The sequence below is a fragment of the Psittacula echo genome, assembly GCF_963264785.1.
Source record: "Psittacula echo genome assembly, chromosome: 1".
In the NCBI taxonomy this organism is placed as follows: domain Eukaryota; kingdom Metazoa; phylum Chordata; class Aves; order Psittaciformes; family Psittacidae; genus Psittacula; species Psittacula echo.
Genome location: NC_137735.1, coordinates 126134446 through 126159365, shown reverse-complemented (window position 1 = coordinate 126159365; position 24920 = coordinate 126134446). Strand labels below are relative to the sequence as shown.

General features: G+C 40.0%; 1 protein-coding gene across 3 annotated transcripts in view; it reads left to right on the top strand.

Moving 5' to 3' along the window:
* The first annotated feature begins 8237 nt into the window (after positions 1–8237).
* TBC1D15 (TBC1 domain family member 15) overlaps positions 8238–24920 on the top strand; it is a 34237-nt gene continuing 17554 nt past the window's right edge. The window contains exons 1-5 of one of the 3 annotated variants that reach the window (XM_080609574.1): positions 8238–8374; positions 18256–18354; positions 18586–18660; positions 19401–19539; positions 21144–21354. In XM_080609574.1, the coding sequence (XP_080465700.1) occupies positions 8351–8374; positions 18256–18354; positions 18586–18660; positions 19401–19539; positions 21144–21354 (548 nt within the window). In that variant the 5' untranslated portion in view covers positions 8238–8350. The other 2 variants (XM_080609576.1, XM_080609575.1) reach the window with 2 other exon arrangements.

The following is a 24920-nucleotide window of genomic DNA, read 5'->3' as shown; positions in this document are numbered from 1 at the left end:
CTCGATGTACCAGTCTACTGAATTTGGGCTTTTTTTGTCAAATAATGACTATGTATAATCTTCCTGCTTGCATTTTCTGGAGTTGTCATTGCCCACTGTATTGAACAGAATAGATATTGGAAGTGACTTAGAAGAAATTGAAGTATAGAGGGTTGGAGAGTGTAAGAACTACTTTTTTGTCTGTTGCCAGGTAATTGATATGCTGTGAGAGATCCAAATTCATGTAACAGACCTTTTTTGAGCTGTTGGGACTGTTAAATTATAGACCCTTTAAGTTTAACCATCACTCCTTTCTGAAAGGCCAAAAAGTCTGGGACTTTGTGTAAAAGAACAAATAGTTTCTCATTTTCAGAACAGGAAACTTGAACTGCCTCATCAGGCTTTCCTTAGTGGAAAGAGAAGAGGAAAGCACTTGATACCTAAAGATTTAAGTGGTGTCAGTGCTATTTGATCATACAAGCATTACAATGATTGTGTTCCTGGATTTTTTTTCATTTGATAAGCTCATTTAGCTTACCAGGCTCAATCAAATAGAATCCTTTCTTTGAACCTAGAGAAAATGTTAGCAGGGCAAAAGCCAGTACTGAAAAGGACATGGCATTTTTAACATCAGGTACCTTGATGTTGTCAAATGTTGTAGGAATATTCTATTTGGCATTTGTGGATAAAAAAATATGGAGGAAAAAAGTATCTAACAGAGGCTTCACAAACCTTAACTTTTCTAGTGCATTGCTGCAGTTCTTACAGTTCTAGAGTTCTTAAGTACATGTTGGAGATTTTATGCATTAGTACATTTACATGAAGATAATTCTGTGATGTTATTTCCCCAGTTGAATGATCATTTGGAATTGACCTTCTTTAGCATGACTGCTGTTCTATCAATGCCTAATATTAAAAGTGAAAAATGCATGTGAGTGGAAATGGATCAACAGAAAGGGGGCAAAATGTGTACTATAAATGTGTACTAAAATCAACACAAGAGAAGAGAGCTGGTAATTCTTGTTACTGTCATATCTGAAAATTATATCTTTCAGTTTGGGAAGTCACACCATTTGAAAGTTGATGAACAGTCTGTAATGTCCCTGAAAAATGCTGGTGGTTGTTGGCAGTGGCCTGGCTTAAAAAGATTTGGTAACAATTGAGACCATGGCTTGTTTTTTTTTTACAAATACAGTAACAAATTTCTGAACCCGTCTGAGTGTGATGTGATGAAAGGTGGCTTTAAAATGCCAAACCAGGCTCAGCAAAGTTGCTTTATGTTATGCTAGTGCCTATCCCAGAGGCTGTAGTGTGAGCAGAGACCCATCAAAATGCAGCTTTGATTCTCCAGACTGGTATTATACAGCCCAGATTGGGAGGAAGAAGCAGTTGCTGTTAAACTATATTTGCCAGTTCAGTGATAGCCCCAGACACACTGCCTGTATGCTAAGGGAGTGGCAAAACCAGGTCAAACATGGAACCAAAAGCTCAAGAATGGGAATTTTTCACCCGTTATGTTTGTATTGTACTGGTGTCTCACTTCCACAATGAGTGCTTGAGCACACTTTCTAGTGAAAATTGCTGATCAGCTGATGCTCTGGATTTGAACTGGATGGGCACTGCAAGTGAAAATAGGAAGCAACAGGAAAGGCAGGGCAAGATAAAAGGAGTTTGCGTAATTCCTGATTTGGCTGTTATTAGCCCTTTCACTTGCGCTTTTAAAAAGTCAGTATCTATATCGTACTAGTTTTGTGTCAGTGTATTATTTTTGTTTGTTAATTTTTTAGTCAAGAAACTAAATTCCTAAAGCGCTTTTTTAGGGTAAATGTATTTCCTTTATCGATTTAGTCTTTCCAAAGGCTGTCCAGTATCTCACTAAAGTGGCTGTATTAAACAGTGAAGAGCAAGTGTGCTGCCTGTAGTTACACCCTGCAGTCAGAGTCCTATGGTGAATGTTTCAAACAGCAAGAAGCAATAGAGTAACCAATACATGCCTCTTGTTGCCAATATACTCTTCCATTGTTTTTTGATGTAGAGCAATTGCAAAACAATCCTCAGCCATAAGATGTGCCCATACTGGTTAGAAAAGTTGGCTTGAGGCTTAAAATTACACTAAATTTTACTTTGATTTGAGCCTTCAAGGAATCTTGACCATCCTTCAGTATGTGAATAATGCAGTGGTTGGCACCATGGGACACCAAATCTTTTTCAGGGCCTTAGGGATTTAAGCTTGTATAGGAAATGGAGCCATCTCTGAAGTGGATTATGATGGCAAGTGAAGAGAAGGAAGTCTTGTATTAGAAACACAGACCCATCCTTAGCATTGCTTTTTGAACAGCTGGGATGAAATACAGCATTGACTACTCCATCCTAAAACAATTGTTCTGTTAGTTTCCTGCTCTTTCCAGGAAATGTTGCCTGTTGGGGGTGTTGTAATACATATGTAGAAGTGGTGGGGTTATTACTATTTGTCTCTGCTTGTTCCTAGCTCTGGCAATACTGTGACAATTGCATGCAACAGATCAGTTTCTGTTTAGTCATCACTCTTGGATATCTTCCAGTTAGCCTTTGTGGAGGCTGGTGTGGTCATGAATTTCCCTTGCACTGCCAAATGCAGAGCATTTCATGTTGATATCTGCTCTGTTTCTTTTATATTTTAAAAGTTTCTTGTTCCACTTGGAGAACAAAGCTATTGTAAACTTGTGATCAGTTGTACCAACCATAACGTTATGGCAAATCTTGTATGTTTTGGGTTGTTTCATGTTCTGGAATTCTATTTAATACTTGATATGCATAGAGTAAAAAAATACCAGGTTCACAAACAGGAACTCACAGCTGTGGTTATGGATACACAAAATGTGACACAGTGCAAACACTTGAAGAAAGTTCATCATTCACTGTACTGCCTACATGTCTTGTTGCATCTCCATGCCTTCACACTCTGAATACAAATAAATGCTGCTGGGGAATGGGATTTCCTTCCTTTTACTGTCAGTCTGTGCATACCTAATTTCTTTGTCCCTGTCCTTGTCTAACTGTGGCAGAAGGCAGCCAAGCATGGAAAATCGTGATACTTGCAAGATCCACTTGTGCAGGTTAGGTTTTTTTATGTTTTCTTAGAGGTACAGGCTAAGGCTATCGTATCTTCATTTCTCAGTTTCTGCATTGTGGTAGAGACAAGATGCTAACTGGTCACAGAGATTATGTTCTTACTGGCAAATAAATTTGGCCAGGGTGCATAAGGAGTTCTGGCCTTGAGAGCAAATAGCACAGTACAGTCTTCTTTCAGGTGGTTAAGTCCTCTACTATGTTTTAAATCATATTTACATGCTGCCTGCTTGGATTGGCTGTGTTGTTCCCCATGCTGTATCAAGACATCAGTCTGAAGAACCTTAAGTGGTATAATTATACAGAAGAGCATGCTCGTGACTAAACAGCAGCAAGGCTAACAACAAGTGCTAACAGCAAGTGCTAACAGCACCCCAGGCTTACTTGGTTGACTTGAGTGATGTAGCCACAGCCCAATCTCTCTCCTGCTCTCCTAATTGTGGAGTAGGGCACAACGTTTATCTTTTCCTCTTGCATGTGGAGAAGAGTGTGACATCTAAATCCTTGGGTATCTCCTTTATTGTCTAAAATGTAATTCACACTGAGGACTGGTACCTCCTCAGATATGAGGAACTCAAGAGAAGCCTGATCTGCAGCTTCCGCCTGGGTGTCTTGCTGCACCCAGAGTCCAGCACAGCACCCCATTTACTCGCTGGTTGTTAATCTGTGACAAGCTGGAGTAGCCTGCAAAAATTGTAGACTGCATCTGTCAACAAAAGGCTTGGAATATATCTGTTTCCTGTGTGCAGGAAAAAAGGTCAAAGGGAAAGATTTTTTTTGGCACTGTTTGTTACTCTGCTGTGCAGGTTTTGTTTGTACAAATTAAGCCTGTGATGGAAGGACTTGACAGAATCCACACTTGTCTTGTGTGGGCCAGCTTTTAATGTGGTTGAGCATGTGGGCAGCTGACACTGAATACGGGAATGGATCTTGAAACTCTTGAAATAGCTGTGTGAACAACAATAGCAGCTGCTGTAGCTCTTGGCATGGCATAGCAGTAATAGCTACCATTTGCAGCTGTGATGGCAACAGAAGCGATGGGAAAGCCTGGAACACTTTCTGGCTTTGCACTTGGTGCTAGCTCAGGTGTTGTGACTACCTTTATGTGGCAGAAGGTTCCTTATTAGAGTAGTTGGGTACTTAAAATCCAATCAAGAGTGAGCCATTAAGCTGAAGACGCCATTCTCCTTAGGCTCCCACCTGTGTAGAGTGTGAACAGTTGGACTTAAGTATAAGAGCTACAGCCTGCCCTATTGTTTTTTTAACAAGCTCATGGAAAAGACAGAGGAACCTCCTAGCACAACATCAGCCTATGGAACTTGGAGTTGTGAAGGATTCAGGTCTATAAACTGAAATGCTGTAATACACCACTACTGACTGGGAATGGACTGGCTGGAAAGCAGCTTTGCGTAGAACAATTTCAGTGTCATGGTGCACAAGCAGTTGGTGATGAGCCAGTAAAGACTGCCAGCAGTATCCTGGCCTGCATCATGAAGAGCATTGCCTGCAGGCTGAGGGAGGTGATCCTTCCCCTCAGCCCTAGTGAGAGACTTCTGGAGTCTAGTGCTGGGCACCCCAGTACAACAGAGCCATTGGCTTCCTGGAGTGAGGCCTGTGAAAAGTTATCAAAGGTGATTAGGAGATTGGACCATCTGTCATACAAAGCCCCAGCTGCTGCTTTGCTTAGGGAATAACAGAAGCTAGTTTTGTCTCTGGTCAGGTTTTGAGCTGCAACTCCCTAGTACAAGCACTGATCACCTTAGCACAGGTCTGGCAACAATAACCAGTCCTAACAAATTAAATAATCTTTATCTAGATTAAAATGTTTAAGGAAATCAGTCTAGACACAGCTCCCTTTTTCAAAAAAATGTCCTGAGTTTCTCTGTATTAGCCTGTTCCCTGCTAAGTGATCCTCTTCTCCCATCTTTCTTCTGAAGAGTACTTTTGTCATTATCTTGAGTCATAGTTCCATGTTTGGCAAAGCAACTCTGATTTTGTGCAGAGATACGTAAACCCACTGTGTTAAGCCCCTTTTCCCCTCATGATGGGTGTACAGTAGCTGTTCCTTGCTGTGGAGCCTCTGTTTTTTCCAATTCCCACTCTGTTTTGATTCTTCTTGACTGGCTGTACAAATGAATATGAGAATGCTGGAAGCTTAAGGGAAAATGTATGGAGAAGCACAGGTTAGCATTCAGTGAACCTAGAGACACTGTTAATTTAATTAGCATGTTTTTAGTAATGGGAACACTGACAGAATAAACTTCTAGTAGAAGTACTATTACCATAGTTCCATTAAATCTCAAAAAGGAACAAGATCCTGCTGTGACACATTCTTTAGCTTGGTCCCTAACTTAGGTAAGTAAGTTAACTTGAATGGCAGTATCCTGAACTGGCTTTCCCTTAAGTAGCCAGATTTGTTGAGAAGCAGCCATTAATGCTGTCAGGAATAAACAAAGTTTTTCACCATCCTCAGTGGATAAAATGAAAAACACTTGTCTTGTTCAGAGCAGGACATGTAAGTGTCACACAGAGCATGTCTAACCCCCACACACTGGTGTTGGTCCCTCTTTCAGTCCTTCATCTGAGAATCATGCTTCTCAGCTGATTGCAGGGTGCCTCTGCAGCTGTGTTCCTGAATCTGCCAAGAGGTCATATGGTCTGTCACAAAGCAAAAGTGACCCTGAGCAACCTGACCCAACTACTAAATTTGTCCTGCTTTGAGTAGTGAGGCAGACCAGATGACGTATAAAAGATTTTTCCAACCTAAATTATTGTATGATCATATGAAAAAAAAGGACCCTGTCCAGTCCCACTACCAATCAAAGAATAGTTAAGAAACAATACATGGATGCAGACAGACAGAACAGACAAGGAAACAATGAGAGTGTAACAGTCAGCACCATCAGTGGGGGTTTTAGGTCATCAGCCATCTACTTGATACCAATTTTATTCCCTAATCTAGGACAAGAAGAATAATAAGACAACTTGGTGCACTTCTAAGTGAGTTTTTGCTCCAGGAAGGTCAGCTTGAGGAAAAAGCTGTCCACACAACTTGCATGAAAATTTTACAAATAATAGGCATAGTCTAGCACTGTTGACTTGATGTGGAAGCTGGACTTTGACAGTGAATAAGAGTGGGAGGTAATCATCCTCAAAACAAGGAAGGGCATTTTATGTTGGGCCCTAAAGAGCAGTGAGAGTTGGTAGATGTACAAAAGGAGCTAGATGAGAGGGTTAAAGTGATAATGGGCTAGATGAATTACTTCTGCAAAAACATTCTGCAGGAGTCCAAACAGATCAAAATGGTGTCAGCTGCTGTCAGTGAACAGAATGTTACCAGTTAAAAAATGTTTAGCTGTGTGGACAGACAGGAAAAGGTACACTTTGGTGCTGTTGTACAAGAAAAAGTCTGCAAGGGAGCTAGCTATGTGAAAGAGAGAATCCAGAAAGATATCTAAGGCTGAAGCATCAACCAAGCAATATGCCTCACAGACAGAAAGATATTATAGAGAGAGATGGGTACCAAGAGAGTCTGGAGGAAGATAAAACCATCTTTTCCGTTAGCTACCTGCAGATGATAAAAGAAGATTTTAATTTGGATCAGGATTAATGGCTGTAGTAGAAATAAAGCAGTGAGTCATGGGATAAATATACACTTACTGACACAATTAACAAAGAGAGGGAGGCTTTGATTCAATATGCTAATGGTCAAGTCCAAGAAACTGGAGAACTAGAAGATGGCAGTCACACTAGTGGAGAAAGCAGACTTCAAGGAGTCCGTTGCAGACATAGGCTAATGAAGCTGATGGGAATCTTAGTTCTGAGCTTTTCCTGGGAAAGGAACTTTGAAAGAAACCTTGACAAAAGAGGTTTCCTCCAGAGAGTTACAATAGGCTCTCACAACTTTGAAGCAAGTCTTGAGAATTGCAAACCTGGGTTTCCATGGTACAAAATACAGTACGGGTGTTCATCTAGGTAAAGGAGTTTTTAATTTGAGAAGTCAGAAGCAAATTATAATGATATTTTATGACAGCGACAAAAAAAACCCGAACAGCCCAAACCCAAATTACCTTTGCTCCCTCACAGTAACAAATCACTTCCCTGTGCGCATCTCATTCATCTGCTTCAAATAAACAGTATCTGGGGATATCCTGTTTGCTAAAAATATTTCATGATAAGATGTTGACAAATGTCTTAAAAAAAATCTTTATTTATAGCTCTCAGGAGGATCAAATGTTGCAGATGTTAACTGAAAGCTAATTAAAGAAATACCACATATTATATGGTTTTCCAGGTAAAGACCAACCAAAAGCTCTTGACATCTTAAGAATTCTTCCAGACTTTATAAATCTGGGCACCTATGAAGGCTGAGTAATTGTTAGCATTGATGAGATTACCATAATTAAGATTTGGCTTTATCCTGTGATGAATATGAATGTGTCATGTGTTGAAAGCCATCATCGTCAAAGTGGTGTAGTTTTCATTAATGGTAAAAAAGTGGTCTATGTGCAGCTTAATAGTGCCTACGGGCCGCTATTTCCTTCATATTTAAATCGTGCAACTGCAGGAACAGAAATAAAACAACGACAGAAAACACCATGTGTGTTTTTACATCAATTTTTCAACAGGTTGTAATTACAATCGCCGGTGGCTCAGAAAAACTTTAAGGATGACAAAAACTCGCCTCGTTTCCCCTCACCGCCATACGCGGGATCCAGCGGGGCAGATTCTTCTCTCTCCGCGGCGGAGCCCGGCCTGCACGGGCAGGAGCACTGCTGTTACAGGGAGCCCCGGCTGGATACGCCTGTCGCTGCTGCCTTGTCCTTCACTGTCCCCGTACCATCCCCCCCGCTATCCTGTTAAATTTATGTGGAGAAGAACCAGCGGGACACCAGGCCAAAGGTGGGCCCACCAGGGCCAGTCTCGCAGACAGCTACGAAAAGAGCAAGGAAGAAAGAACCCCATCATCTCCCCTTCACCCCGGCGGCGCTCCCCAATGGACACGGGCCACAGCCGCCCGCACACTGCCCTCACACCCGGGGCGCGGCCTTCCCGCCCCGTACCCGGAGCCCCCCCTCCCCACGGCTGACGCCCGGCCGCTGCGCGCGTGGCCACGGCGCCTTTCCCCGCCCGGGCGGGGGCGCCTCAGTACGCACGCGCGTGCGCCGGAGGCGCGGCCGCGGCGGGAGTGACGGGGCTTGTTGTGGAGCGGCGGGGGAAGCACGTGAAGAGCGCAACGTCATCATAAACACTCGTAGGCAACATGGCGGCGCCTCCGAGCGGCAAGGTAACGGTGGTGCGCTGGGCCCGGCCTCCGCGAGGATGGCCCCGCCGGGGCTGGGGTCGTCCTGGTTGGCGGGAGCCGTGGGAAGGGGTGGCTGGGCCCATGCGTGGCTTGGCGAGGGCCTGTCCTACCTGTGGGGCGGCAGGGTCTTCTTACGGGGCCCGGGATCACTCCTCCGCACGCGGGCGGTCCCGCCCTCGGGCTGGCCTGGCGCTGACGGGAGACCTGGGGTCGCGGCCTTCGGGTGGGACTCGGGCCATGCCTGGGGCCTGTCGCAGCTGCTGCCGCCCCAGCTCGCCCCCGGGCTGCGTGGAGAGGCAGCCCCGGTGTACGAAGAGGCCGCTCTCCGGCGGAGGCGGACAGTCCTGGGACCGAGGATTGGTCTCGTCAGAGCAGGCTCTGAGGCCGGGGTGGGGGAACGAGGCTTGTCCCGTCTACGTGGCCGCGTGTCCCGGAGGTGCTCGTAGACGTTCCTGACGTTTCTCGTGGCCTGCGCGCTGTTAGTGTGCGGGTGTTCTCCCCGGGTGGATACAAAGCCATGTCCGTAAGGTAGTTTGGGAATGTAAAGATTTTTGCATGCCGCCGCTCCTTGCCGAGTGTTCCTGAATGAAGCAGTAAAGCTTGAGAAGGATTCAGGTGGCAGTCCTGGTTTGAGGTCACAGGAGAAGGTATTAGCAACTTTCTCTGCCTCCGTGCTCTCCCACCAGCAGGTCCGAGTTGTGTCCGTGTGGTTTTATTGTAGGAATATTTTTATTCCATAAGTCCATCTCCTGAAAGTGTCACTTTGCAGTGCTGGCCTCCCGAGCGTGTGGATCTTCTATCTGGGATTAAAAATCTCAGTGTAACATCTGACTGTATGTAGGCAGGGTTAGAGTGTGTCAGTCTTCAGTTTCACTTGTCCAGCATGTGGCAGCAACTGATAATTTCAGCTTGTGCTGATTTCGGCATAGGAGAACATGTCTGTGCTTCTTTGAGAGTGCTGAGGAGTGCATTTTGCTAGCAGCAAAATTCAGTAGAGATCTTGCTTGTGCCAGTTTGCCATCCCCACTCCAACCAGAACTGGTGGAGCAGGCACTTTGTTCAGCTGGAGTTGTTACAACTTTACTTTTAATTTCTTTGCTGCTGTTAGGTGCAATTAGTGTAAAGGTAGCCATACTGTTCTTCCAGCTGTTTCTACCTGTGCATGTCCAGTTTTTATGTGTACAGGGAAAAGTTACTCTTCTGGTTTTGCCCATTTTAATCTCAATCCAGCAGTTTATTGGATGATGGTAAATATTTTCATTTTGCAGCTTCCCTTCCTCCTGTAGTTTATCAGGATCTTCTTCAGGAAGTTTCTCCTGAAAGCAGCTATATTAGGATAGTTTATATCAGAGGCTAAACCAATTGTGGATTAGTTGTGTGTGAATTTGGTATGTACTCTTTGTTCCTTTAAAAAAAAAAAGTCTGTTTGCCTGAGGCTGAATCTCCAAGACATTGCAAAACTCCGTTTCAGTTATTCCACGTCCACAATATGAATGCAGCTTGTTAACACAACTTCTAATTCAGTAACATTCTTTGCCATATGTCTTTTGATACAGAGAAAAAAATGACAGTTCTGTTTTCTCAGGCTTTATGGAGTGGCTGGGCTGGTTTGAAGTTTCACTGCTCTCAGTAGGAGCAGTTCCATCCTCCTCCCCACCTGTGTGTTGCACTTCTGCTCGCTTGGGTGCTGTTCTCATTTGATCTCTCAGTGATTTGATTTAGCAAGCTGAAATAATACATAAAGCTGTGTATGCCTATTTTTGGCTGGATTGGTTTTCTGTTGGTCTAGGGAGCACATTGGATCACAAATTGTTCCTTTGGATGGCAGCAGGATTTTAGAAGCTCACAAATTAGCGAAACTTCAGTGCAGGTGGAATAAACACAATGTAAATTGGTACAGACCTGGCATTCTCACTTAAGGCATTTTGCAGCTCTGTGTGTTTCCAAGCTACGGGTGTCCTAAATTAATAACACTTTTCTTTCTGACTGCGCAGTGTTGTATAGGGAGGTGTTTCAGGTGACAGTTTTCTGAAAGAGTATCAGGCATCGGTTTGTGGGGTGCTTTAATCTCATTTGGCAGATCTTACCACCTGAAAGTAATCTATTTTAATGTGTACGTTCTTTTCTGCAAAATATTGCAGAAATTCCCATGGCAGTATATTAAACAGCAGCGATAGGCCTGCATTGTCTTAGCTTTTATGCAGTCTCGCTTCGGCAAACCATGTAAGGTTGTGGTTTCTGTTACTTTTTTACCCTGATTGCCTTCCCCTTCTCTATCACTTCTTTTTAATTTCCCAGACATCGCTAATATCAAGGGATTCACAACCTTGCTATTTCATGTTGTCTGTGGTTTCTGCTCCACATGTTAAGGGGATATGTATTACAAATTTGGTTACCTCACATAACTGTGTTTGCTACTTCACTAGGATTTTTGTTTTGTTTGTTTTTTCTTACTGTTTTGTGTCTTGGAAGATTCCTTTTCAGTGTTTTTTCTCTATGTGCTTATCTTGGTTCCAGAAAACTTAAGTTAATGCTGTTGAGTTTTGGAGTTATGACTCATTCTTTACTAATGCCCGTCTGCACTGGAACAGTGTGAGCTTCAGTTTTTTGCCCTTTCTTAGAGTTGTCATTTTTTTCTGCAAGTGACTTGGCAGTAAGGTCATTTATTTTCAGTGCTTTTGGCTTTATGCATGAAAACAGGTTTATTTTCTCTTTCTGTTGCTTAGCAAATGGCAGTGTCCTTAATTCAGAGAACTGACTCTGGATTCGCCCTTATAATAGAAAATTGTGTTAGAAAATGAGATTGAAGTTGTGCATGGGGAAGAGTGCAAACTTTAGTCTTAGTCTGTTGGTGTATAGGCTATTATTACAGCTGGTCTAAAGACAGTACTGGTTTTTTATGCTTTAGGAGTTCAGAGTGTCTTTGGCACATGGGCTGTCAGATCTTTCTCAAATTACCGATTGACACATGGGCTGTCAGAGAAGTTATTTTTCACTTGCCTGTGTCCTTGCTCTTGAAGTTAAAAGCTTCAGAGCTTTAAATGGCTGAACATCTGAGCTTCAGTTCTAAGCTCAGATGTTTGGCCAGTTCAGCACCCAGAAGTGTTTGAGTAGTAGTGTAGCTATTACTAAACAATAATGTTGTAAATGTTGTGATGTTGGGGGGGGGGGGTGAGTTGTGTTGTATGCTTGTGTGTGTGCTGTTGAGTGGTTTGGTTTTATTTTTATAGGCAGGACCAGCAAAGAGATTTCAAATATGATCTGGTAAAAGTAGCTTTGCATCCTTCAGGTAGTCTGTTGGCACAGATATAGCAGATTATGTTAGAGATATGTATATTCTGTGGTGCTAGGCAGTGTCTTGCTGAACCTTATAGTAAAATTTGGGGCCACAGACTCCTATGCTATGCATTGTTATGCTGTTTTATTAAGGACTTGATTTTCAGCCTTTATAATTTACTATATACAGAATAATAATCCTTTCTGAATATATTCTGTTTCATAGGTTTTCTCCATGAACAAAAACCTGTACCTGTCTTTGTGTCTTTTGAATTCAGTTAAAGCTTCATTATGCTGGAATGTAAAACAGTTCACTGATAACTGAAATTTCTGTATATTCTTTCTGTTTCTATTCATTAAGGATTTCTCTTGCAGAAGTGTTCACAGTAGAAATATTGCTTTATCATCTCAAACCCTCACTCTTGGTACCTTGAATAGACTTGCATTTTCAATGGTATCCCCCTATTGTTGCATAAGTAGCAGTAATACTTTGTGGTTCAGCTGTCAATGCACCTCAGGCAGAACTTGAAAACTTACTGTTGTTAAATAGGAAATGTTTCTTATGATATGTGGTTCCTGGTGTGAGCCTTTCTCATATTTTTCACAGTGTGAACAATATTTGTGGTATTTTCCCCAGAAGTTGTAGCATATCTTCTGTGGAGCAGAAAAAGTCATGTTGGTCAAGTAATACTCACTTCATGCTTTGCAGAGCACTCAAATGTGCCGACATCTGGTCCTTGAAAACAGGTTATTGATGTAGTAGGTACTTTGACATGCCCAGTGACAGTTCAGCACTAGATATGTGAATAAGCTCTGGGGAAACCTTAGCTATTCCAGAACTCTTCCAATGATGGAGGTGGAAATTAAAGCAACATAATGCAAATTGTTTAAATTGAGTTGTATTTCTTCTAACTTAAAGTGCAGATCTAAACTAAGATACTTTATTTTGTGGATTAAGGTCTCTTGAGACAACCATTTCCTAAATTGAATTTATTTTACTGGCCTGTAGTTGTTTCCTTACTGTGTTGCCTCTTTTGTTCTGTTTACTTTCTGTCAGATTCTGAAAAATAAGATGCTTCACAGCTGCCATATCTGTTGATAATGTTTTCACACAGATCCAGTTTTCCTTAATTTGTAGTCTGTGGAGCATTCAGACTTTCTATGATTTCTTACTCTGTCACTTTCTTACAAGCACGCCTGCGTGCTGCTTCAATTGTTGAATCCACAGGGAGGGCCTTTACCTGATTCTCTAATATGACGCAAAACCAAAGTAACTGCTGTTGCAAAGTTGTTAAAATGAGGATTTGCACAGTGCCATAATTACTTAATGATTCCAGAGCAGTGGCTGATTTACTGGATAAGTGCTGCAAGCTGTGTCTGTCATGAGAAGCTGGATGGCATCCTGGCACAGCAGAGCTGGCCGTGAGCTGTACGCTTTGGCAGAAAAGGGGACCGAGTTGGATAAGAACACAGAATGCATCTGAAAGATGGGCTAGCTAACTAGCTAGGATTGTTGCAGTGCTTCTCCATTCTCTCAAATGTCCTGTGTTTGGCAGGTGGTTGGTGCATGGCAGAAGTAAGAGCAAGAGTATAACATATGAACAGTCACTGGATGTGACATCAGCTTGTACTTAGGTGCGAGCACAGGCAGGATGGGAGACACATGGGTGAGGAGGGCAGGACCCTGGGGCTGTTCTATGGCAGCCCCAGATCCTAGCTCTCGTTTTTTGTTGCCTACGCCTCGTTGTCTTTGTGTGCAGTGTTGTCTTTCACTGGCTGGTAGCACAGGGCTTGTCAAAACAAGCATTTAATCCCCAAACTTTGCTTGTCTTCTGGCATATATTGTAATTGTTGATGGTACTATACTGAAAGCTTACTGGTTGCCTATGTCCCTGGCAATAAAGAGCTGCAAACATTGCCTGTTGTCTGCTCATTGTAAGCAGTACAATGAGCTGGAGATACGAATTGTCCGTGCGGTATCCTTACAGTATTAAGAATGATACAGTTTATTTCTCAGAAAGCATTAGTGGGACAACAGTGGGACTTAAAGTTATTTTCTCCTGGACATAGAATATAAATACTTGAACAGTTTTCCAGAACTTAACCTAGCATATGCTGTGACATGTAAATTAAGCCTACATCCTGCTGCTTCCCTCTGTTTTTTTTATGGTTGGTGAGTAGACAACTGTTGCTTCATGCAGCTTTCCTGAATTTTGTGCTGTACTTCCCTGATTTTACAGACACTGTGCCAGTATATGAGATGGAATAGCTGCAGTCTCGTGTGACACAGTGCAATTAATGACTGACTAGAATGAGCTGTGACTTTGCCTTTGACTTCTGTAGTACCTGTGGAAAAAACCCAGGTCAAGGTGGCTTAGCAGCATTTGAAAGCTCTTGCATCAATTTTTAGCTTTTGGTAGGATTCTGGATCAAATAGGCAGTAGGTCTAATTTAGAGAGCTTGAAAAATGTGTTTTAAGTTATGCTTGCATATTGCAAGCGTGGACTTGCTTGAGAAGCAAGAAAGACCTATGAACATAAGCTGCTCAGGAACATATTGGAAAAAATGAAAACTTAAAGTTTCAAGTTTATTAAAAAGGAATGCTTAAGTTATACAAACTTCTTGTTCCTAATTTCTTCATAGAAAAAGTTGTCAACTGAGTGCTTTTCCAGTGATAAGGTAGTGATGCTTCTGATTTGTGGCATTTGAGGAACTTAAGGATACCATAGATGAATAAATCTGGAAACTTTTTTGCGTTAGAACTAGCTTTAAGCTAGTGAGAGGTCTGAAAACCTTTGAGTAATTCTGATGCATGTACAGCTGCAAGACAATTAAAATTTTAAATCAAGTAACTTTTGAGGTTGTTTAGCTTCTGTCACATTACGTCTCCATTTCCTTTGGTTGTGTTGATGTGTGCTTTTAACAAAAACTGCTGTTCTTTTTTCATTTGTGTTTTTGTTGTGGGACCAGTAGGGTCTGGCTTTCACATATGTAATAACAACTAAACCTGAGGAACTTTCATCTCTGGACAGTTCAACAGATGTTTGCAAATAGCTATAGAAGAAAGCAAATCAACCTTGGTTTAAATCTGTAGTTAGGGTTTTCATGGCTTTACAGCCTTTTTGGTCTCAAGTGTCCAAGCAATATATGCTGCTTTTCTTCCCTAGCGTTCTGTTTCCATGACTGGTAGGTTGTGCAGAGCACAGGTTTCTTACTGGATGGAAAGGCATTTAGGGTGAGGAATAGCTTTGGGTTTTGATTTAAATCGTAGGCACATATCAACTTGTGTTGTTATCAACTTTTCTGGCCTTATGAACATTTCCTCATGATGGACATATTGATGTTGTGTAGACTTAGAGGAAGGGTGATGGCTCTAATCATATGAAAAGAAAATGGAAGATTGAGCTTGGCTCTACCTACTTCTCACCTTTGGAAAAGAAACCATGATGAAATATGTGAAATAATGAATAGTACAAAACCAAGGTGAGCCAGTAGTGTGTTTTACTGCCTCATAATACAAGAAGCAGAATTGACTAACTGAACAGATAATATTCTTTAAAACTCTTGAATTGATCCACACAGTGGATAGTGAGGCCTTCCTAGATTACAGACCTCTGTCACTGAAGGCAAAAAGTTAATAGATGTTTGAAGAAGATTGGGTTGCTTCCCTATGCAGGGGGTGTTGACAGGTAATGGTGATGCCGGTTTTGGTCAGGTTTAGGGGGGGTTATAGTTACTTTAACTGCTAATAAGGGAGCAAAGGTTTCATTATCCTGCCCTGCTCATATCTAGTTCCTTCTACTGTCTTCATATGTGCCAGGATCTCACTACATACGTTTTGTGTGCACACCTTACACAAGTCATTAGTATTCGAATGATGCTTCTTTTGTCCTCCAACATTTGCTGTCTGTTATCCCACATCTTATTTCAAGACACTCATCTTGCATGTTCTGCAGTAACCTACTGTTCAGGCAAGTGGCAGCGTATGCTGCTGTTGCCTGGTTTGTTGGGCTGCTGAGGCACTGAGCAAAAATGCCTTTGTGGGCCACATGGTGTGTGGAGTTGAGCTGTACAGTGTTACAGCAGTTGTCTACTGATGGATGTTTCCTTATTCAAATCTGGCTGTTAGTGTACTGTCTTTCAATTTGATACTTTCCTTAGTACTTGTATATATAATTTAACATTGCTTTCCCCTCTTTGAATTGACCAGTAGCTTGGTCAGTGCTGTAATACCAGAAAACAAAAATCTATCACAAACTACATTTTACTGTAAGGTGCATTTTTGATTCTTCAGCTTAAGAACAGTGTGTGAAATACAGCTGCCCAGTGTAGCTAATCTTCAAGTACTACCACTATAAAATCATACTCTCAAATTCAGTTGTGGATTTATCTTACAAAGTACTGCTAAACAGAGCAGCTCAATATTTTTGATAATTCAAAAATGCTAACTTCCAAAATGTTTTGCAGTGGGAATAGCTGTTAAAGCACTTCCTAGGTAATACTTTGTAAGATTAATGCTATGTTTTTCTTCAAATTAATTCCATTATCGCATCTTGTAGACTCCATCTGTGTAGACACACATATATGTGTGACTTAACGTTTTTCTTCAGTGATACAAAAATAATGGCACTTTTTAAGCTCAGTTATATGAAATGCTTCATAACCGTTGGAAAAAATAAATACAAGCTTGCACTTGTTATTGGTTAAGAATAAATCCCAACAGCTTGGCCTTCTGGCCTTTCAAACTTGGAGAAGTTTTTCTCTTGAGTAACAGCTCAATCACCTGCACTGTGAGAAGGCCTCTGTTCTACAGATACCTTCCAAACTTCTAAGCATGTTCTTGCTTCTTTGGTTTTCTCTCCTGTTTTGGTGGAGCGTGGGGCAGGGATCTGCTGTGAAGAGCAATGTAGAAGTTTTCATTTGCATGACAACTGTAGTGTTGGGAACATGTTTTTGTTTCCTTGAAAGGAAGCATTTATGCTGAGAAATTAATGGATGGAAAATAATAAAACCAATTACTAGATTGCATACCTTCTAGACTGAGAAGGTATACTCTTTGATATTTACTAACATTGTTGGCAGAAATACACTTCTATCAGTGTAACTCTGATACAAATATGCATGATTGATCACTTTTGTTGATACTTCTGACTAGTTGTGGTAATAAATTAGGTCCAAATAGCCAGAAGGGAAAATTTGCATAAATTCCAAAGTTACTCTGTTTAAACAGGGACTGAACATAACCACAGGTATTTGGCAGAAATAGAAAGAGAATATTTTTTGATAGAAAAGATCAAAAAGCTGTAATGGAGAAGAGGAAAGAAGGATTCCAGTATTTGAAAGGTAACTTGATGTTAATAATCCTTCAAGAGGGAGATTACACTAAGTGACCTCTAGAGGTTTCTTTAAAGTGATATTTTTTGATTAAACAAAACACTTCAGAATTGTGTAAAGTGAAGAGAAATAGAAGTAGTAAATGTGCAACTGAAAGGACGAGTTAGCTGGCTCTTATTGGTATTTGTAAGCTCTGTATTCTTGTCTGGCTAGTTAAGCTTACATACCTAAACTTTTAGTTTACTGGCCTGACTGCAAATGTGAGGATTTAAAAAAATCTGACAAACAAGTAAGTTGAGAAGGAGATACTGTTATGTTAGTAGTAAAGAAGTATAATATCTGTCTCTGATTAGTCAAGTATTATTAGGTTTTGCCTTAAAAAATATGTAATTCTTGAGGAGGTGCTTGCGGCTTGGTTTGAAAATTAACATGGTTATAAAAAAATTACTGTTACTATTTGATGCATTTAACTTCCACAGAATCTAAGGTTGGTATATTAGGGACTTTTCATGCTGCTTTTAGAGAGTTGTTAAAAACAGAACCCATTTACATTGTTTATAGAGCTTTTAAGAGTATGTATAGCATATAGCTTTGAAGCCTGCTGAATTTTGACAGACAAGAAATCTCTGATTTTCTTTTTTTGCCTTAAGAATACTGTGAAGAGTTCTGTAAATGCTTAAATATAGAAGTTATGTGGGCAGTGGGTACTCCTACAAGCCTCTTTTAGCTGACTGTCACATATTCTGCCTTTGAAATGGAACCTTTGCCATTCATGTAGGCAAAGAATGTAGGATCAGGTCATTATTTAATCTAAGGCTGCAATTTTTTATTTCTGTGGAGCTCATCTTGTGTACACCAGACTTTCCATTTTTAATTTAAATTGTGGTTATCATTTCAACATGCTTAATGGCAAGTGGGGGAAGGCAGACTATGTAAGAAGGCATTTTAATGTTTTATAAGCTGTGTAGTATTTCCATATGAACCTCTGCCTGCTGCTTTAAAAAATAATAGGTACTGAATGCATTTTTTGTGATTTTGTGATGAAGTAATAATAGTCTAATTGTTGCTTAGAGAGCAAGTTTAACAAGTTCCATTTTCTACTTGATTCAAGTGAAAGACTCAGCTCTTGAGGGTGGGAAGGAAGGAAAGGTAGCAGATCCTCTAACAAGGTAAAGGTGTTCAACTTATGTAGGTGAGTGAAGATGATGAATTAAAATACTTGGGTTTTTCTTTCATTGCTCACTTTGTTATAGGTTGTGTATGAGCAAGAAGGAGTTTTCATTCATTCATCCTGCAGAAAAAATGATGACCAAGACAACTTAATGTCAGGAGTACTCCGAGTCATAGAAAAGGTACTTGCATAATACATTTGTGGAAGCTTCATCTTTGTTGGTGAAGCACACAATGTGTCTGGGAAATCTTAAGTATCTTTTTAAGTATAAGATTTCATAAATGAACAAACACCATGTAATGTTTAATCTTAATAATTTTTATGTGTATTTGTATATGTCACTTGTACCGTGATCATACACAGGGAGCTTTGTTGTGACTATTGAATTTTTTTATGATGGTTTGTATTGTAGGAAAATGAAGTAATAGTAGACTGGAGACCACTGGATGATACTTTGGATACTTCTAATATCCTCTGTGCTGGAAAGGTATGTTTGTTAGTTATCAGTGTTCTTCATTCTGTTTCTCCAGAGATTTTATTTTGTATTAACTTATGCATAGGTGATCTTATAACTGGAGGCAAAATCTATTAATGTGATTATCACTGGTATTAATAGCTACGTGTAGGAATCATTTGTGGACTACAGCCCAGTTCAAGTTATTGCCGTACATGTGTAGGTGACTGTATTTATATTTTACTTGATTCGTATACAAAATAGAAGGGAACTATCTATATGAATAGTAAAGACCAAATGAATATGTGTATCACGGTCACCAGTCCCCCGCATCTACTATGTTGATTTGCTCTTCATAATTAGACTGAAAACAGAGAGGTACTGTTCTAATGCAAAATAAAAATTGGAGTGTATGTGGGTTCTAAGATGCAGTGGTGTGTGGTATTTAAGCAATATTAAGAGGATGCAACTAAAGAAGAAAGATTTAAGTTTTACATTTAAATAAAAGGTTTGTTGTGTTGGTAGAAGCTGCAAGAGAGGCTGGGATATTTCAGTACCATGTTGAATTTATTATGTAAATCTTTTCTCTTAGTCAGAAGTCCATATTTCTTGTATTGAACTGTATTGTGTTTCTTAGGATGCTAGTACTACAGATTCTTTTAATTTGTGAAAATGAAGATGCTTAGTCTTGTTAAATCTGAGAAACTAGCTCAATTTTCATGCCTTTTTTTTTCTTTTTGATAGTAACTTTTTTTTTCTCCCACCCTCCTCAGGATTCCAGTTCTGTTGTTGAGTGGACTCAAACTCCTAAAGAAAAATGTTCCCGAGGAGCAGACCGTCCAAGTAGCTATGAAGCAGAATGGGACATGGTCACCACAGTCTCTTTTAAAAAGAAACCTCATTCAAATGGAGGTACTTAAGATACAAGTGGGGTTTGGTTTTGTTTTTACTTTATGGTAACTTTTAGGTGAAGAGTTGCCTTTTAGATACAGTAAAATTAATTTTATTAGGAATTGAAAAGCTGTCCGTTGTTTGTGGTATGAGGTGGATCTTTGGGGGGAAAAAAATCACGGTGCAATAGCTGCCATCTGCCTCCAATCTCATTTTGTTTACATTGGTGGAGAATTGTATTGAAAATAAATGTTAGAGTTAACTTCTTGCTGTGACAGTCATTAGATGATGTAGCAGTTTTATCTGCATTGTGCTCTTGCATTCTCCCAAATAACTGGTATGAGCTAGATGTCAATATTAGAAAGGAAAATGAAAACATAAGTGGTTTACTACTCAAATGCCTTTCCATGGTACAACAGCAGGGGGAGATGGAATGTACAATTATGTGGTATGTGGGTGTTTTTTATATGATCGTTTTTACTTCAGCAAAATAATATTACAGCTACATCCTTTTTGTTACAGTGTCTCAGTAGAGATGTTTGGGGTGGGGAAGAGTGAGGGAGAAAGGGCAGTGATTCTCAAATAATCTTTTTTTCCTCTGATTTTCCGATAGTATTTTTCTTTATAATACTTCTTTTCACTGTATTATTTCTCAGCCTGTAACTGTGGAGATCATTGTGCTTGTCTCACCGTAGCTGTGATGGTTTTAAATGTCATCTATGTCATGTGTGAGTGCAGGGTTTGAACTTTAGTTTATTGATGGTTTTGGGTAAAGCACAGTCCTTGCTCCTGAAATGCTCCTGTGTTTGAGAGGAGCTTTTAGTGCGAGCACAATATAAAGCTAAAATCAGCATCTATGTCAGGCATAAGATGGTTTATTATGCCACTGGTTTGTATTGATTTTTCATCTTCAGGTGTTAGAGTACATCTTCATCCAAAGTGAGTGTCAGTGAGCACTACTGACTTGGGTTATGCTCTTTGCTGCTTCTCATTTCCAGTTGCTGTAGTTTGACCGGGACAGGCTGGGTGGGGGGAGGATCAGGTTACCTCCAGGCATGCTGGCAGTTTTGTGTCCTCTGGTGAAGTAAAATGTAATCCTTTCTTTTTGAATATGTACAGTCTTGCACGGAGTGTATATGTGCTTGCACAGTATGACAGAGGAGTGGGTAGTGAGATTTTCAGTTTCTTCTCCCTTGCTTTGGTAGCTGTCTTACCACATATCACCTGTACTGTTTCAAATATGTAGATTACAGTATTGTAATGCATACCATGTTTAGTTTGAGTGAGTAGTACTACCTGGTGGAGGTGCTGGTGGGATTCAGCTTTCTGCTGGAATTTAATACAGCAGTTGTACGTTAACTGCTGGATCCTTTTATAAAGTGTAGGCACAGCTTTAGGGGAGCAGTCTGATCTACTTGCCCTTTATTTTAGAAGTCTATTAGAAGATGAGGAGGCACAAAGAGAAATCCAGAAATACCAGTTACAGTAGTTACGGTACACATTTCATCATCAGAATGAATGCTGGGTTGTGTGTTTGTTTTTTAGAAACAGTGACAGATACAATACATTTTTAATTGCTAACACTGGAAGTCAAACTAAAATTATGTGGTCATTTTGTTTTCAAGATACTACAGCTCATGCAAATGGCGAAAGCAAGTGGTCATTCGTGTTCAGTTTGACAGATCTGAAATCAATCAAACAAAACAAAGAAGGCATGGGATGGTCTTATTTGGTGTTCTGTCTGAAAGATGATGTGAAACTACCAGCTCTTCACTTTCATCACGGGGATAGCAAGCTATTGATTAAATGCCTTGAAAAGCATGTTGTCCTGAATCAGTAAGTATCAGGCAACTCTTAATTCTGATTTAAAATACAGATCATTGGTTTAATGAATTTCAGATTAAAGCTTCCTGATGTCTTTTGAATACCCTTTTTTATTAGTAGAATCAGTTTTCAAGGTGACTCAAACATATGCATTTGGAATGTAGGCTGAAGTTTTAAAGTTGTTGCATCAATTTATGAAATAGTTTAGAATCTGTTGAAGTGGTACCAATTCCATAATTCCTCAGTAGCTCCCTCTGGCGGGTACAGAAGCTTCTCATGAGCACTTTGTAAAGTTAAATCCTTCTTCCTGAACCACTTGTATTAAATTGGATAATTTGCGTTGAAGTTTGCGATCTTCTACTTTGTGTGAAATATCTGTATTGACATCGATGTGTGAGGTAACTTACAGCACTGCCAACTAAATCAACTTGTATATAAATGTTTTCCCTTAGGGTTCTGTTCCCTGTAACTTCTTGGCATGGGGAATGTTTCATGCTTGATCTTTATTTTTCAATCATACGAATATAAACATAGTTAGACCTTATCATGGTGTTAAATACTTGGATTTTGTTGGAGGTGACACAATATAAATATACAAGTTTTTCACTTAGAAAAAATCCTTTGTGATTGGCAAGCATGAATGCAGAATGAAATAAAATGTTCTGCTCTCACCATGTAGGCATAAGTATAATTTAAGAAAGCAGCAGAGTAAATAAAAGTAGGTAGAGCATGAGGAAACAATAAGGAGTAACAGGTACACCTATAGCAGGTGTAAGATCAGTGTAACAGGTAATCTGTTTTCAAAAGTGTTTTGTTATCACTTACAACATAATATTCTGATGACAGATTGTAAGGTGGATAGTGAAATGGCTGTGGAAACACTAGGAAAAACCACTATGTTGTATGGCGAGTTGATGAAAGCTTTATACCCTAATGTAATCTGTTGCCTATATAATGCAGCAATGTATTTCAAATTTTCTAACTAATTCTGTAATATGTATTTAATGGACAGGATCAAGCTTTAAGTAGGCTTACTGAGTGCATTTGACAGTGTAGCAAACTGGTTTGCATTAACTTAATCAAAACTTCTTTCTTGTGATTAAATCTCAACTAGAAACTTACACCTTCTTTCCAGTTAGTCCATTGGAAGCTTTAACAAAAGCAATTTAAAGCTAATGAGTTTATGCTGCTGGGTTTTTTAGGTGCCAATATTTAAAGAGTTAATTTTATAATATACATGTGTGTGTATGTGCACACACATACATATAAAAAGCAATAAGTAACTGAAAAGTTGATAACCAGAATGCAGTACTGAAATACCAATCTGTAGTCATTCTTGAATTAATTTTGTTGGAGTTCCATGTATTTAGTATTGAGACACCTAGACTAAGCTTGTATTTCATATTTTTTTGCTCAAAAGCATAAAATATTTACACAATACTGCTCTGCTATGTAAGGAGTTACTTTGTCTTTCCATAACCAGGAAGTTTTTTTGTGTCTTTTGACTTTAGGGTTGAAAGTTTTTAAAACCACAGGAATCTAACTTACTGGAATACCTTAAACCATTTTATGAAGTTGAACACTTAAGTTCCTCTTAAGCCAGACATCTAGGTTCTGTCCAGTGTTTGTCAGTTAGTTATTGCACATAATGTTGAACAGTTTGTGTTTCCAACAGGCATTTTTTTCCAGCTTTATTGAGTCATGTGCTGTAAATAATTATACTTCACATTGCTATGCAAAATTAATGCTTATTGGTGGGTCACTGAATGAAAATGAAATAGGTACTGATTTTGGTTCCTGTTTCAAATACTGTCTGTTTCAGATAGTCTGCCATGAGTGAGTGCGTGGTCATCATTCTTCCTTTATTTGACCCGGTGAATTTCTAGTTCTTGTCCTTTGTAGCCTCTTGCCAGGTGGACATTTCTCTATGGACAGTGTAAACCAGTAGCTCTCAGGTGGGGAAGGAGCTGGATGAAGAGAGGCAGTCATGTCCTCAGATGCCTGTTTTTGAAAGAAGGCAGTGGTGTAGAGTTTGTGTGGTCTGACCCAGCAGTGGTACCCTGGGGAGGTCCAGGAATCCTTACCAGGTGGTTTCTTGCTAAGGTAACACGGGATCTTGAGGTGATGTTCAGGCATCTAGGATATGCTGAGCTGCTTAATATTGCCAACTCAATGCAGTTCTAAGTACTGATGAACGCAACAGCAGATACTTAGGGAGCTTTAAAGCAAAAAGCTGAGGCAGTTATGGAAATGAAATTTGAATGAAGTTAAGCATTTAGCTGAGCAGGAACTTCCAGGTTTAGTTTTCTTAGCTTTCTGTCTTGCAGTTAAGGTCTGCTTCTGGTACCAAGTTCTTTTCTGTGGTCTAATCATGAATTATGATGATTGTTTTTTTAAGAAAGAGAAAAGAACAAACGTAAGTTGTGGAAATGGCAGACTTCAGTGGCTTTACATTTCTTTTGTTTCCTAATTGTTTCCTTATTTGTGCTTTAGTAAATGATATATCTAAGCTCGAAACTTCTTTTCTTTTTTTCAGTGGCTGTACATTTCTTTTGTTTCCTAATTGTTTCCTTATTTGTGCTTTAGTAAATGATATATCTAAGCTCGAAACTTCTTTTCTGGATGCCAGAAGCAAATACTTCGCAGCAAAATGACTTGTTATCTCAGCCTCTAGTTTGTAGTACATGGGATATTGGTGTTAAGGCAGAAAGTTCAGCTTTTCTCTAAACCAGCTTTTTGTCACAGGTGTTTTCTTCCTGTGTTCCTATCACCTCAAAAGTTTTTTTCCTTATAAAATGGAACATGGTTGCTGAAATCAGTGTGTGGGAAGTTGCTAAACTTGAACTAAATATTTATAATTTGCTGCTTTGAGGATACCCAAGTTACCCGGGTCACTGTTGATACCTAGCTGGCTGTCCAGAGAGAACATTTAATTAAAATGGAGATAATGGTACAAAGTTTTTTGTTTCTTTTGTTCTTTTAGTTAAGGAAAACATAATACATGACTCAGCCTTTGTCCTTGTCCTGCTTTTTAGCAAAAGTCAGTTGTGCTTCATTAACTGTTGCTGCCTCAGAACTATGACTCTGATGTCTGGCTGTCTCAAAATGGGATCGCTTGTTGCATTTCATATCCGTCTGTGTTAACAGTGTCCTGTCCTGTTGGAATGGGAGAGAGATAAGGCTTATTAAAGTTCTTATCTTTGACTTTAATAACATGGTAGATGATGCAGGTACTAAGAAAAATAAAAGTAATTTTTCTGTCAAAGATGAGAAATAGTGAATTTGAACTTTGGGAAAGAGCAATAAAAGTAAGGCTGTGCAATGGATTAGTGTCAGATGGCAAAGTGTTTGGCTTTCCCTTGCCTAGCTACCAACTCTGAGGCCTGAATGTCAGCCTGGCTTCTGAGCTATTCTCTCTTCTGTCACATACTGAGCTGTAAATTGGGAGTTCAGGAGCTGGTTAATGAATTGATGGGGTTGGCAGGGGAGTTGGAACTAGATGATCTTAAAGGTTCTTTACAACCCTAACCGTTCTATGATTCTATAGTCTGTGCTGGAGGAGGGGAAAAGATGGAATG